Source organism: Cyprinodon tularosa, unplaced genomic scaffold, assembly GCF_016077235.1.
Source record: "Cyprinodon tularosa strain WSP-4 unplaced genomic scaffold, ASM1607723v1 ctg162, whole genome shotgun sequence".
NCBI lineage: Eukaryota > Metazoa > Chordata > Actinopteri > Cyprinodontiformes > Cyprinodontidae > Cyprinodon > Cyprinodon tularosa.
Genome location: NW_024038460.1, coordinates 997129 through 1011540, shown reverse-complemented (window position 1 = coordinate 1011540; position 14412 = coordinate 997129). Strand labels below are relative to the sequence as shown.

Genomic DNA, 14412 nt, shown 5'->3' with positions numbered 1-14412 from the left:
GTTTATAAATATTAATTTCACATCATGTGCGCCATCCAATGCAGATCATTGGCTCCATCCACATCTAGTGAAAACTAGTGTCATTGGATGAGTCATATAATGCAAACACTCATTGGTTAGCTAAAGGAAATCATCAGAAGCAAGCAGGTGTTCTTCAAACTGCTAACGTGAATTGTCTACGCCATGCTACAATGTCGGATTCAGAAAAAGATGTAGAAATGTCTGAAAGGTCGGACACAGGGGAGAGCGTATCGGGAGATGGAGACCAACAAGACGTCCCTCATCCTTGGCCCTATCTCAAAGAATTTTTCAAAATAGTCAAAAAATTTAGCTTTCAATTCATATAGTGGAATCTGGCTGTTTTTTTTTTTTAAGGTTACTTTATACTTTTATACTTTAAGTTTTGGAGAACATACTTTTTCACTTTTACTTGAGTAAAGAGGTCAAGTTGATACTTCAACTTTTACCAGACCATTTTTAAACTGCAGTTTCTATATTTCTACTTAAGTAACAAATGTGTGAACTTTTGACACCACTGCAGGTGTGTCTCAGACATGGATCCCAAAGGAGAAAAAAAAGGAAGAAATCTGATGAGAATAGAGGATTCAAAGAGGAATGGACCAAATCATTTGCTTTGATTATCAAAGTGGAAGGATTGCCTGCATTTTTGCTTTGTAATGAGACGGTGTCAAAAAATAGAAACAGTAATTTGGAAAGGCATTTCCAGGGGAGGCTAAATATGCAGCCGACCACCAAGGTGGGAGTGAGAGAAAAAGTGAGATTGCAGAACTTCTGGATAAAGTAGAGGAGAGCAAATATACATTTAAGAAGTGGATTGCATCTCCAAACTCCACTACTGCTGCTAGTTTGGTTGCAAGGATGGAAAACCGTCCACAGATCAAACAGGTAGTGCTCTGATACAGGGATGGGAACTTTCTTCATGAACCAATCATCTCCTCCCAACAGAAACACTTCCACCATAGAAAGATTCCTTTATTCCGTTTCTACAATTTCATCAATGCAACAAAACCTAAACCGTGCGGTGAAGCAGAGCGCAATGGGAGAGTTCACTGCTCCTCCATCACCTCATGCTGCTATCTGACATTTGCTCCAGGATTAACTTTTAATCATGAATGCTTATTATATATTTAAGCCCATGTAGTCCTTTATTATAGTGAGATAATAGACTTAGAGTCCGTGTTGGCATATATAAGACTTTGACATTTATGTGGCTCCAGACAGATTTATTTTTTGTTTTTTTTGGTCCAATATGGCTCTTTGAGCAGTTTGGGTTGCCGACCCCTGATATAGACTATAAATATAGACTATAAACTATAGACTGTAGACCATAACCATAGACTATAAACTATAAAAATATGACTATGACTATAAGCTATTGACTGCATCACACTGATGACATCATATTTGCACTAAATGGTGAATCTTTAAAATGGAACTAAACTCTAATGATATTTATTGCATTTTGCATCATATCTATTTATTTATTTTTGCACTGTTCTGAACCTTTTGCATCTTGTTTCTCCCTTTAATCACCGCTGCTCTTCTTTCATTTCACTGCTAAGCTGCTCATTCTCTGTGGAAAAGCTGTATAAACGAAATAAAGTTCGTCTAATTCTGAGTCTAAAGTTTATTTTGATTATGAAGCTCCTTAACCTCTAGAGCAGTTTAGCGGTTTAAAAGAATAGATTAGCTTCCGGAATATTAGAAGAGCGAGGATTGTAAAGCGCCTGCACCCTGACAGAGAAACACGTTTAGATTCAAAATAAACTGATAAACTGTTGAAGTTTTCTTTTAAAAAGGTTCATACAGGAGTCCGTCTTTTATTAGAAACAGCAATTGATTTTCTTATAACTTTAAAAGCTTGAACACAGCGGCTGATTGGAGAGCGGACCTAGCTAAGATTATCACCGGAAACAACAAGTTCACTCGTTTCGGTTCTAAATCCGGAAACATTCCACCTTTGAACGAGTTAACATCCTGTTTACAGTCCGGTTATGTTGTTATGCTTACCAAAAGGAACTTTTATAGGTTCAAACGGACGAGATTCTGAGGTGTTGTAGATTTTAATCCTTTGTTGACAAGGAAAAGTAAGACTACGGAAGCCCTCTTGAGGCAAACTTTACGAGAACGCGTTTTCTCCCAAAACAGATTGATCTTTTTTACTAAGTTAGAGTTAAATTATGGGCCTAAATGAATCGAGCTAATCGACGATTGGAGAAAAACTCCGAAGCATGATTAGTCAGTACATGGGCGGTTCAGGACAGGGACCTTCAGGGGCCCCTATAGAACCAGTCAGCCCTTATTATGGCCCCTACTGAAATCATAAACAGCAAAATTATAATTTAAGTAATTCAATCTTTCTAAAAACAATATTTTTCATTGATTCAATTAGGTGTTTGAGACAATTTGCAGATGGAATAAAATGATTTACATTTAAACAAGAAAAAAACAACCATTATTGTACTTTTAAGTGCACAATATCTAATTATATTATTCTAAGTAAAAAAATATTAAGTTCCTTTGACAGATCATTTTATTTACCTGCTCAAATTAAGGACAAACGCAGTTATATAATTAAATTTGTTTTTTAGATCAGGTTTTTCAGTGTAATTCTAACTAATTACATAATTGTTTTCTCATAGTAGCTTCATCTGGTCTGTTCCTGTTTGGCTGTGACTCCATCCTGGAGAGAAATATCAGCTGTGCTGCTGCCATCATCACCTTCGTTTATAGATGTTGGAGATTGGCCTGTTTTTCAGTGTAGTCCTGTTTCTCTGACCGTGACTAACTAGATGTGCTCTCCTCATCCTCTGACATGGGAGCTGGCTCGGAGCTCGTCTGCCTGGCTGTGTGTTTCCTGGACGGGGCCACCTTTACAGCTGCTTTTTGTGTCTCTGCTTCTGTCTCCTTGAACCCCAGTCGGCCTCAGCAGATGGCCGCTCACACTGAGCTTGGTTCTGCTGGAGGTTTCTTCCTGTTAAAAGGGAGTTTTTCCTCTCCACTGTCGCTACAAGCATGCTTAGTGTGAGGGATTGCCTTTGAGTCAATGAGTCGATGCAATCAAATGGTTTTCCTTAAATAGAAAACTTCCCTTTTTCTCTCTGTATTTTTCTTCTTTCTTTGTCATTTTCTTTTCTTCTTACTATAATCAACGTGATGGAAGCTACTGTAAAAGAACTGTATGTGATGTTTTACAATCTTATAGGGGGCAGGCAAATACAAGATTTATTTTCTTGTTGTTCCTTGTTTCCACTCATGCACTGCAAAATGATCTAGAAATAAGTAAACATTTCTTAATTTAAGTGTATTTACCCTTAATTTAAATAGTTAAATAAGATGAGTTATCAATGGAATGAGTGCTTTTACTCTTAAAATAAGACATTCATGTACTATGAACTTGAAATAAGAAAATGCGATTGTTTTTTATTATTTAAGTTATTATTTTAAGCAAAAATTACTTATTTAGATTTATATTTAAAGTGCATTTATGTAGCGTTGTAATCAATACTTGGTCTCGGTCTTGACTACAACACAACATTTATGCACACATTTTGTTCACTTTCATTAAAGGAACAAATAAATAAAATGAATAAATACAGATACATTGGATGGCACCAACAATATCACATATAAACAAATCAAGAAATACATTTTTTAATGCAGCAACAAAATAGATTTTAATTCAATACTTCTCTTTTATAAATTATTTAGAAATTCAAATTTCTTTATTTCACTTTCACACAAAGTCCTTTTAAGTCCTTGCGGACAAACAGCCAATCAGATGCAAAGATGTAAGTCCTTCCCAAAAGACAGGAAAAAACGAAAGAGGGGAGAAGAGAGAAGACTGGTAAAGCTGCACAGACACAATATATTTGTTCTGCTGTGGAAATAAAAGAGGGAAAAATTGATTAGCTTAAGAATTAATATAATCACAGCTGCTAGTTTTACAGCTTTCTACAATTATTCAGATTTTATTTCTTTTTCAAAAAGGCCAGATTATGTTTTATTAACCGTGCCAACAGCAGGTGGCGCTCTAAGGGCCTGATCTGTGGTCACTCAGGTGCTCTGACCGTGATACTGAGAACACAGAAGCTTCAGTGAAAGAAAACAAAATTGTTGGAGGAAGAAAACCAGAAATTTTCAAGCTCTAAATTTTTACTTTTTTCATGGCGACCGTTTAAATTAAAAAGATTATTCTTCATAGTTTACGCAGCTGTCATTTCCTGGGACCTGAGCTGCAGACTGAAACAGGCGCAGTCAGAACCGGTCTGACTCCATCATCCTCACTGAGAAATGACGCATTTTCCATCACAGGTATAAATAAGATGCATCATTCTCCGTCAGCAGCCGCGACCTGCAGTTCAGAGCGCCTCTGCAGCGCATTCCGCTATGTGCGCTCAAAGGATGCGCATCCGGTTCTCCTAACGCACTCTCTCCAAACGCACGAGTTCCCCCCTTACCATGGATGGCACCAATAACACAACAACCTGGTCTTACTTTGAAAACTTAACTGAACCCTCTAAAGTTGACGATGAGGAGGTGAAGCTGAGTTACCAGGTGGTCACCTCCTTCCTGCTCGGAGCGCTCATCCTGTGCGCAATCTTCGGGAACGCCTGCGTCGTAGCCGCCATCGCGCTGGAGCGCTCCCTGCAGAATGTGGCCAACTACCTGATCGGCTCTCTGGCCGTTACCGACCTGATGGTGTCGGTCTTGGTGCTGCCCATGGCGGCTCTCTACCAGGTCCTGAACCGCTGGACGCTGGGGCCGATTCCCTGCGACATCTTCATCTCCCTGGACATGGTGTGCTGCACCTCGTCCATCCTGCACCTGTGCGCCATCGCGCTGGACAGATATTGGGCGATCACCGAGCCCATTGAATACATGAAGAAGAGGACGCCGAGGAGAGCAGCGGTTCTTATCAGCGTCACATGGCTGGTCGGGTTCTCCATCTCTGTGCCGCCGATGCTGGTGATGCGCTCCCAGCCGAACAGCGAAGCGGACGAACAGCCCAACCAGATGGAGTGCAAGATCAGGCAGGACCCCTGGTACACGATATACTCCACCTTCGGGGCTTTTTACATCCCACTCATGTTAATGCTGGTGCTGTACGGGCGGATTTTCAAAGCGGCGCGGTTCCGGATCAGGAGGACTGTGCGTAAAACCGAGAAAAAGAAGGTCTCCGACTCGTGCCTGGCGCTGTCCCCAGCGCCCTTCCACAAAAAGCCCCACGGAGCCGCGCAGGGTAAGAGCTGGAAAAGGAGCGTGGAGCCGCGGCCGCTGCCCACCGTCAACGGCGCGGTGAAGCACGCAGAGGACGGCGAGTCGCTGGAGATCATCGAGGTGCACAGCAGCTCCAGGGGCCACCTGCCTCTGCCGAACACCCCGAACTCCGCGCCGGTGTTCGAGAGCCGACACGAAAAGGCGACCGAAGCAAAGCGCAAGATCGCGCTGGCGCGGGAGCGCAAGACGGTGAAGACCCTGGGCATCATCATGGGGACCTTCATCCTCTGCTGGCTGCCCTTCTTCATCGTGGCTCTGGTGATGCCGTTCTGCCGGGACTCCTGCTACATGCCCGGCTGGCTGGAGGCCGTTATAAACTGGCTGGGTTACTCCAACTCCCTGCTCAACCCAATCATCTACGCGTACTTTAACAAAGACTTTCAGAGCGCCTTCAAGAAAATTATCAAGTGTCATTTCTGCAAACCCTGACGGATCCTATCTTTATCTCTCTATATATTTTTTTCTTGTCTAAAACCGGGTCTGGAAGCGTCCATGATACTTTCCCCTCAAGCCAGAAACCTTCAGAAATGATCCCGACAGCGACTCAGACAGGGCTGCTTATTAAGTCATACTGATGATCATCGTTAAATATCCAGACATGTCTGTAGCCTATGCATAGATAAAGCTGTGATCGTTTGATGGAGGCTTATGTTCTTGTGAAACGTCCAATAAAAACATACTTTTTCACAGATGTTGTGAATTTTCATTTTGTTGTTTATAATAAAAATAGATTTTTTTTCTGTTCATTTTTTTCAATTACAGGACATTGAAAGTGTAATGGCTTTTTAAAATACTAATAGAGATTTAGGAGGGTCTCAGAGGGTTCACTATTAAACAAATCTAAATAAGACTATTTTTTTAACCACTAACAATTTTATTTGAATTCTACGGAAGAGGATTTGGGCCACTGAAAAAAAAAAAAAAGTTAACTGTTTTCAAAATTTTATTTCAATTTAATATGGGAAAAAAAAGTCAGAATTCTAAGATTAAAGTCAGAATTCTACACTGTAACAAATTGCCCTGTATTTTCACAGTAAAATGCTGGCAGCAGGGTTGCCAGCATTTTACTGTTAATTATACAGTACCCTTACTGTAATCAATTTTACAGTAAATTACTGTCACAAAAGAAATCTTTTGATTACAGCACATTGCTGTTTTTATCAGATTTACAGTAGACTACTGGCAGCTGTGTTGCCAGTATATTACAGTTTTTCTATGGTATGATTACTGTTGAATTCACATACAGCTTACTACTGTAAATGTCCAATACAAAATAGAAACATAAAAAAAAACACTTAGAAAATGTAAGTTCCATCATGTCAACCAACATTTATTTGGGAAAAAAAAGAACAAACTCAAACATTGATTCATACACAGTCTTTAGTGGGCCACATAATAAAGAACAAGGTTTTGAAACGACAACGTATGTGTGCCTTAAACCTAAACATTTTCTACAAGAATGTTGAGGGTAAACTGTCCAAAGTAAGTCGTATTCTGGAAAAACAGTAAGAAAATCATCTATTTTGTAAAATAAATTTCTTAATAACTGATTTAAAGAGTTTTTGAATAAAGCATGAATTGTGGCCTTTTGATTAGTCTGAAATAAAATAAGTATGAAAGAAATTATGGAAATAATGCATTGTACAACTCAGCACACTACTTTTTCAATACAAAATACTACTTTTAGTTGAAGTGAGGACCAATATGATGCAACATAAAACAAATGAAACATTTAACTTTCAATCTAAAGCATAGAAAAAAATTGCAAATTTTAGTTTGATAAAAATTTAAATCAAACATTTAGACTTGAATTTCCTTTAGGGCAAAATCAGAGTTCCAACTTTAAATGATAAAACAATGACACAATACTTGACAACACACTGCCAAGATAAGTTAAACATTGTGCCTGTACAGTCAAAATTACAAATTACATCTTAAGAACAGAAAAATGGGAGCCTTAACAAAATGTATGCTATAAATTAAAAGAGAGGTCTTAGATTATGCTGACCCTTAAACCAAAAAAAAATCTCTCAAGAACACTCCTGTTCAGGGATGAGTTGCCTTCATGCCTGTATAGTTTTTTGTTTGTTTGTTTTTGCTTGGAGGGGCAACAATAGCTGGTTAGAAAGTTCTCACTAACCTATATGAAATTCCACTCGAAGTCCATGAGGTTTTTTAGCAGAGTTGAAACACCGGGGTTGACAGTGACCGACTTCTTTTGAACAGTTTTTCCTGTCCTTTTGAAGACGATCTTGCCACAGCTGTCCTTGGTCCCTCTTTCAGGGTTGATATCACGAAAGCGCCTGAAAATGCAGTAATTTCAGATTAGCATATGTTTAAGGAGTCAGGGTTTAAGGTGTGCTAGGTGGGAAAAGGGGGGGACGGACAGGCGGACACAAACCTTACCTCTGGATGAATTCAAGTGTACATGCAGCCTCTTCTTGATATTGTAGATAAAAGATGTAGTACACTGAAAACAGTGCAGCAAGCCCTGTCACAAAGGTTGGTTGAATGCCCTCACATACAACATGGCTCTCGAGACTGATCATCCAGTGCCCAGCAGTCACATGGTCTTTTCCACCTGAAAAATAAAATAAAAAAAATTATAACAAGTACTGTGACTTCTACAAATTACCTTTACCATTATTTATAAAACAACATTTATTTAAAGATATTGTGTTTCATGCAATACAAATAAATCAAAACCTTGTCTCATCTGCATGTTATTGTATTGTATTGTCGTAAAAATCTTAAGCCACAATTACTTTTATTTTTCTTTGCAAAGTTATGGCCATCTTTATTCATTCTCCAGTTAGGTCATCTTTCTTAAGATTTCTACTGACAACCTAAGAACATATGAGCTAAATCTTAAAAAAAAAGAAGTTTCTACAGGCAAAGTTGATATTGACCTAACTGTGAGTGATCTCTGCTGCCACTCAGCTTATCGTGAACTCTTGGCAAAACAAGATACAAATTTGTAGGTTATCTTTGACAGCTGTTTTGTGATCAACTTCCCTTGATTATTTCATTTTTTTTTTTTTTATGACATTATTTTTAAACAAAATTGTAATTTTTCCATCTGTCAAATTCTTTGATCTTTGGCTTTTTGATTGGAATTGTAATAGAATGCATGTTATGCTTGACCCCCCAAAAAACCCAAAATAATCAACCAGAAGCTTTTTTGTGTGTTTTGTAGACAAATGTACACCGGTTACACTAAATACTCACTTTGGGCTGCAGAACACATTTTTTCAGAAAATTCTTTGAGGTATGGTGACCTATTTTCTGTCACGTCTGGTTGTATTACAATTCAAGGACTGAAAAATAAATATAGTCACTGAAACTTTGCAGTCCATGTCAGTTAACAGTGTACTCACAGAGTAGTATCAGGCGTGGTGTTAAAGGCAGGTTGAAGGTCTTCTCAACATCAGTCACTGTGGCAGATGACTGTAAAGAACAAAGAAATTTCAGTAAGAACATTAGTTCCTCAGGATGAATTCAGATGTCAACAATTCAGTGAAATATATCAGAATAAATATTATGAAAATAAATTAACAAAACTAACATCTGTGGAAAGGATGAGGCCATCTGTGCTCTCCTTGAAATGGGCCATCAGTAGCTGGACAACATGAAGTGCCACCTCAGCATCTTCATCCTAAGAGAACATTTAAACAGTTTTCTTCCAAGTCAACTTTGTGAAACTCCAAATTCCCAGTTGATATCCATTCACCAATTTCACTTTAGCAGCTAATCATAGCAATTCAAGTCAAATTGCACAAAAGAAAGAAAAAGAGCTTCCAAAAAATAATAAATATAATAAATATGAATCATCAAAAAATAACTAAGTAACAATGAAAACGGATTACTTTAATTATTTACCTTCTTATCTACAAGATATATCAAATAATGTTATGCTAGCTTCCTTATTACAGCATGACAGATTAACTAAGCTAACTTTCAAACAGTTATAGTCTGCTTAAAAATGACAACTGTATGACAACATCATCTGACAAATAAATCATGCTCCAACTTACCTTAGGATTGGCTCATAAAATGCAGGATTCAAATGGATAGTCCTTGTAAAGAAAATTCTAGAGGTTGTTTGCATGTCACAACGACGTGTCTTCTTGAGAAATACAGTAGCATTCTGTTTAAAGAGAGCCTCCTTGGCGTTGAATGTAACATCATTCCCAAAATGCAATGCAACTCACAGTATATTACAGCATTTTATTAAAAACAGTAATAATTGCCCAGAATGCATTGTTTTTCACAGTGCAGTACCATTTTCAATAGAAACAGTATGATACTGTTCAGTTTTGGCCGTTTTTATACAGCAATTTGTTACAGTGTAAAAAAAAAAAAGGCTGAATACTGAGATTAAAGTCAAATTCTGACTTTTTTTCCCATCTAAATAAAATTTAAAAATCAGTTAACTTTTTTTTTCAGTGGCCCTAATCCTCTTCTGTAGAATACATCTTGTTCAATCTTTAGAGTTCTTTCGAAAAGTTTGGCGTGTATCAAAATGAGTAAGAAAATATTACAGGGCTTTTCTAAAAAAGTTTTGTAATAAAAATAAGAAAAAAAGTACATTGATTGCAGCAATAGCTGCAATAATTTGCTCTTTTAACAATTTCAGAGTGAAGGTTTTTCTTTCTTTCTTCTAGAATTATCTCAAACCCAATCAGACTGAATGGAAAGCATTTGTGAATATTAATTTATTGTATTAGATTCCTACAGTATGATTTTGCCACCACCATGTTTTACATCAGAATTCCAATTTTTCCTCATCTGTATGTTGGAAGCTTTTTGTCATGTTTGCTTGGTTTATAGCCTGTGGTGAGCTTTAAAATCACCCTCTAAAAGCTGTCTACAGATTTCTTCTTGCCACTTTTCTATAATAAAAGGTTTGTGACTGCCACAGGCTGTCTTGTTAACAGACCATTCCACCTGAGCCGTGGATCTCTGCAGCTCCCCCAGAGTAATCATGGTTCTTTTGCCTGTTCCTTAGCGTTTTCCTTTAGCTCGGCTCGCCTGTCTTCTCAGCTGTTGGTTCTTCACCACTATAAAAAATGATTCTGGTGAAATACAGTCCATGCAAATCTTTTAAATATCCCCTTTCAATATGAAGTAGCAAATATATTTATCATAATGGGTAAATCCCAGTTTGCTGTTAACAGCAGAAAACCCAAACATAAACATATCATAAAAAAATGTGGCCATTGCAATGTGCGAATGACAGTGCAGTAACTGCTCTTCCTTACAAACCCATACCACAAAAACAACATAATGTTCAATAATGTCCTTAAATGTAACTTTATAAGAAGCAAAAACATATTTTCTTAATTTTCTGTTTGAAAAAGTTAGAAATTTGGATTCTGACTTGTTGTGCAGCTCTGTTTGGGGGCGCAGTATTACTGACTGTTGAAGGGTCAGGAAGCCTAGATATTGGTGCCGTTTGTAACACGGCAGCATGACGATTGTGAGTTTGATCCCATCCTCAGGCCTTGTGTGGAAAATCTTTCCGTTTATAATGTTAAGTGGACTTAAACTCAGTGTAAACTGTTTATCTAATAAAAATGCTTTTTATTTATAAACACAGATCTCCAAGTGCTATAAAGGCCTGTCAAACAGTCAATTAACTGTTAGTTTTATTTGTTAAACTCACCGTCCAACAATTAAAATATGATCGCCAAATGAATGAAATTTAAAAGTAAAACCTATTTGTCATATTTGAAAAATGTATGATATTTCGATGTAGACCTCTGTTATCTTGCTGCCAAAATTGACTCTGGTTGTTTTTGGTGAAAACAGCAGAGCTTTAATTAAAACATCACACTTAAAAACACAGCTTTGGACAGTTTTAGATTTTAGTCACTTAAATTCGTCCTTTTTTTTTAAAAACGCACAATTTCTTCTTGGGCTTCTTCTTGGCGTTGTTTTTTTCATTCTGACGGTTATTGGACTAGTCTTACTTAAAACAACTGTATCAGCGTTACTGTCAAAAGGCTGTTATTTATTATACGTTATCCTTAAGAGGTTTAAGAAAAGAAAAATATACATTAAGTTCTTTTTGCCAGTATTACACTGACCAGATTTCCTTTCACAAGCTGATCATCACAGCTGTAGCAATAAGGTTCTTTGTAATCATGCATAAAACGATGCAAGAAGTGATTTTGGGAGTAAAATTATCATGGAAAGGAAGGTGAGAGAGGATGATGGGGTAGGACTTAAGTGTCACGCCTCAGAACGGAGGACCAAGTATACCACAGACAAAAAATACAAAAACATTTATTTAAAACTGGCAGATCTGCAGTAGCAGCGGCTAGGGCGCCTAGGGCAGGAACCTCTGCAGAAAGGAAACACAGGTTAGTGACCACCTAAAACTGGCGGAGGAAGATAACTAACCTGGTTTAAGAGTTCAATCTATGCCCAGAGAAGGTGGTTGATTCCAGCCGGTCGGCTGATAACAAGATGTGGCGGGCGCCACTCATAGAGTCCCAGATGCTGCAGTCCTGGAGGACAGAAAACAACTAGGAGGTCAGATCCGGGTAGATGAAGGAAGGAAGGCAGGATAATTCCAGAGGGTGAAGCCAAAGCCAGTGCCAAGGACGGGCTCAGGATACAGAACCAGGAGTCCAAAGAGATTCCAAAGGGAAATCCAGGTCGGTGACAGGAAACAGCTCCAAGTTAATTAAACAAACACAATCTAGTCCATAGACAGGTCAGGCAAACAGATCAGACGGGAACAGCCAGGCTCAGTGGTTGAGAGGCAGAACTGGTCAGGATCAGGTAATCAGAAACACTAAGGTAATGCTGAATTACTCTCACCACTGGCTTGTGAATAATTTCAGCTGATGACTGGAAGCAGACAGGTTAAAACAGATCCGACGGGAACAGGCAGGCTCAGTGTTTGAGAGGCAGAACAAGGAAATCAGAAACCCTAAGGTAACGCTGAAACACTCTCACCACTGGCTGGTGGTCCTGATGACTGGAAACAGGCAGGTTAAAAAGAAGCAGGAGCAGGTGGATTAGATGAACAGTAACAAGAAACTGGGCGGAGTTAGACAGGTGCATAAAATGAGTAGCCCAGCCAGTCATTAGCTCCAAGATCATAACTTTAAGGGGAGAGAACCAGAGGTAGAGAGAAAAAGGAAAGAAGGAAAATAAAGACAGGAAATTAAGAGTAACTTTAGTAAATTTTGTGTAAGCGTGTATCGTTAACACCTGAATCCAAATGCCTGAGATGAGAATACAAGAGCCAGGTCCCACACAAACCAAGCCATGACCTTCCCACAGGATCAATACCAGCCCCCACATTCACAAAGATCTCTCATAAAAAGATTTTTTTCAAATAATGGCAGGACCAATTCTTGTATCAGTTTATGTTAGCGATAGAGTTAATACTAAATAGAATACGAGGCAGTTAGCATGTGGAATTAACTGTTTTAGTTTAAGCGGCTAAACTGAGTGAATACATGTAAAAAAAATAAAACTTATATCTAGGGATGCACGATATAATCGGCCCCCTATCGGTATTGGCTTTAAAACTGAATATCGGACATCGGCCACCCCACCGATATTTAACCCGATATTTGATCAGCTTCTGAGTTTCTAAAGTCTAAAAAAAAAAAATACTACTTCTTCTTCTTCCTCAAAAACTTCTTTTTTACAGACTTAAAAACTTCTAAAGACGAGGGAAAAAACATTGATACATTAAAATATCACAATATCTTCATATGCTGATATATTGCCATTTAAAAACACCATATCAATCTCTTTTACTAATGAAATATTGCTATATGTCATCGTTATGCTACGAAATCCCCCGAAAATTCACTAAATTTTGCCATATTTTTATATGTTGATATATTGACGCGGTATCGATCTATTTTACTAACAAAATCTCACAAGAATTCGCAAAATATCATGAGAGTTTGTAACAGAACGATGAAATTTCACGAGATTTTGAAAGTAAAATAGATCGATACCGCGTCAATATATCAACATATAAAAATATGGCAAAATTTAGTGAATAGATCAATACCGTGTTTTTAGAAATCAATTTGATATCAACATATGAAAATATATTTGAGAATTTTATTTTTCAAAGTGTCAGAAATGAATAACAAAACTGCTATTTTCAATGACTACTTATTTTTGTCAAGCTTTAACATCAGTATCGGTTATCGGCTACATGAGTTTTAAAATATCGGCATATCGGATATCGGCAAAAATCCCAATATCGTGCATCCCTACTTATATCCTGAGAAATATAAAATAGAACTTAATCAAATTGAATGTTTTTTTTATTTTATTTTCCCCAATGGTTTTATTGATTAATTAAAAGCCACGTGTTTTATAAGTGCGGTCGGACAGTTAGTCCAACTAAAATAATCTCTCATTATTTTTCTACAAAAGTGTTAAGATCCAACACTCAAAAATGCATTTATGGACAATTATCTTTGCAACTGATGCCAATACTGTACAGTTAAATGTTTTATGTCAATTAAGCACATGAACATTAAAAGAGTTGCATTTAGAACTTGAGATCTATGAACTAAATGCAAATGCTGTCATTTAACATGTGGCCACTGCGACTGCAGCAAGCTAGAGGCACAGAGGTAATGAGGCTCTGAGGAAGTTGACATCAGAAGAGGAAGGGGATGCAGCATCCATGCTTTTCTTGTCTGCTTATGAAGCCTGCACTCACATCTTTATCACCGTGGAGGTCAATGTGCTGGGTCGTTCATTACAGAATTCTACTTGGTGTCAATTAGTTGCAGAAAGTTTCAGGGTTTATTTCAGTGGAGATGTTGTTAAATCAGTTCAGCTTTGTAACACGCAGCCACTTTAAATGATCTCAGAAAGCAGCAGAGAAGATGTGGAGGCCCAATTTAAACCCAAAATGTGTTTGAAATTATTAAAAAGGACACAAAGTGCATTCATACATAAAATAAAGGATAATAGAAGATAGGAAAAAGAAAGTCAGGATAAAAAGCTTGCTAAAATGAATTAAGATAAACAACAGGAAGCAGGGATAAGCTGGCTAAGCTAAGACATACCTGAATATCCCAAGGTTCACTGTTGCCAACTCTTCAGCAAGAAAAGTTG

General features: G+C 37.8%; 1 protein-coding gene across 1 annotated transcript; it reads left to right on the top strand.

Moving 5' to 3' along the window:
• Positions 1 to 4347: 4347 nt before the first annotated feature.
• On the top strand, positions 4348 to 5984 carry htr1ab (5-hydroxytryptamine (serotonin) receptor 1A b). The gene has a single exon (XM_038280622.1). The coding sequence runs from the start codon at positions 4483 to 4485 to the stop codon at positions 5728 to 5730; it is 1248 nt and encodes a 415-aa protein (XP_038136550.1). The 5' UTR covers positions 4348 to 4482; the 3' UTR covers positions 5731 to 5984.
• Positions 5985 to 14412: the final 8428 nt, after the last annotated feature.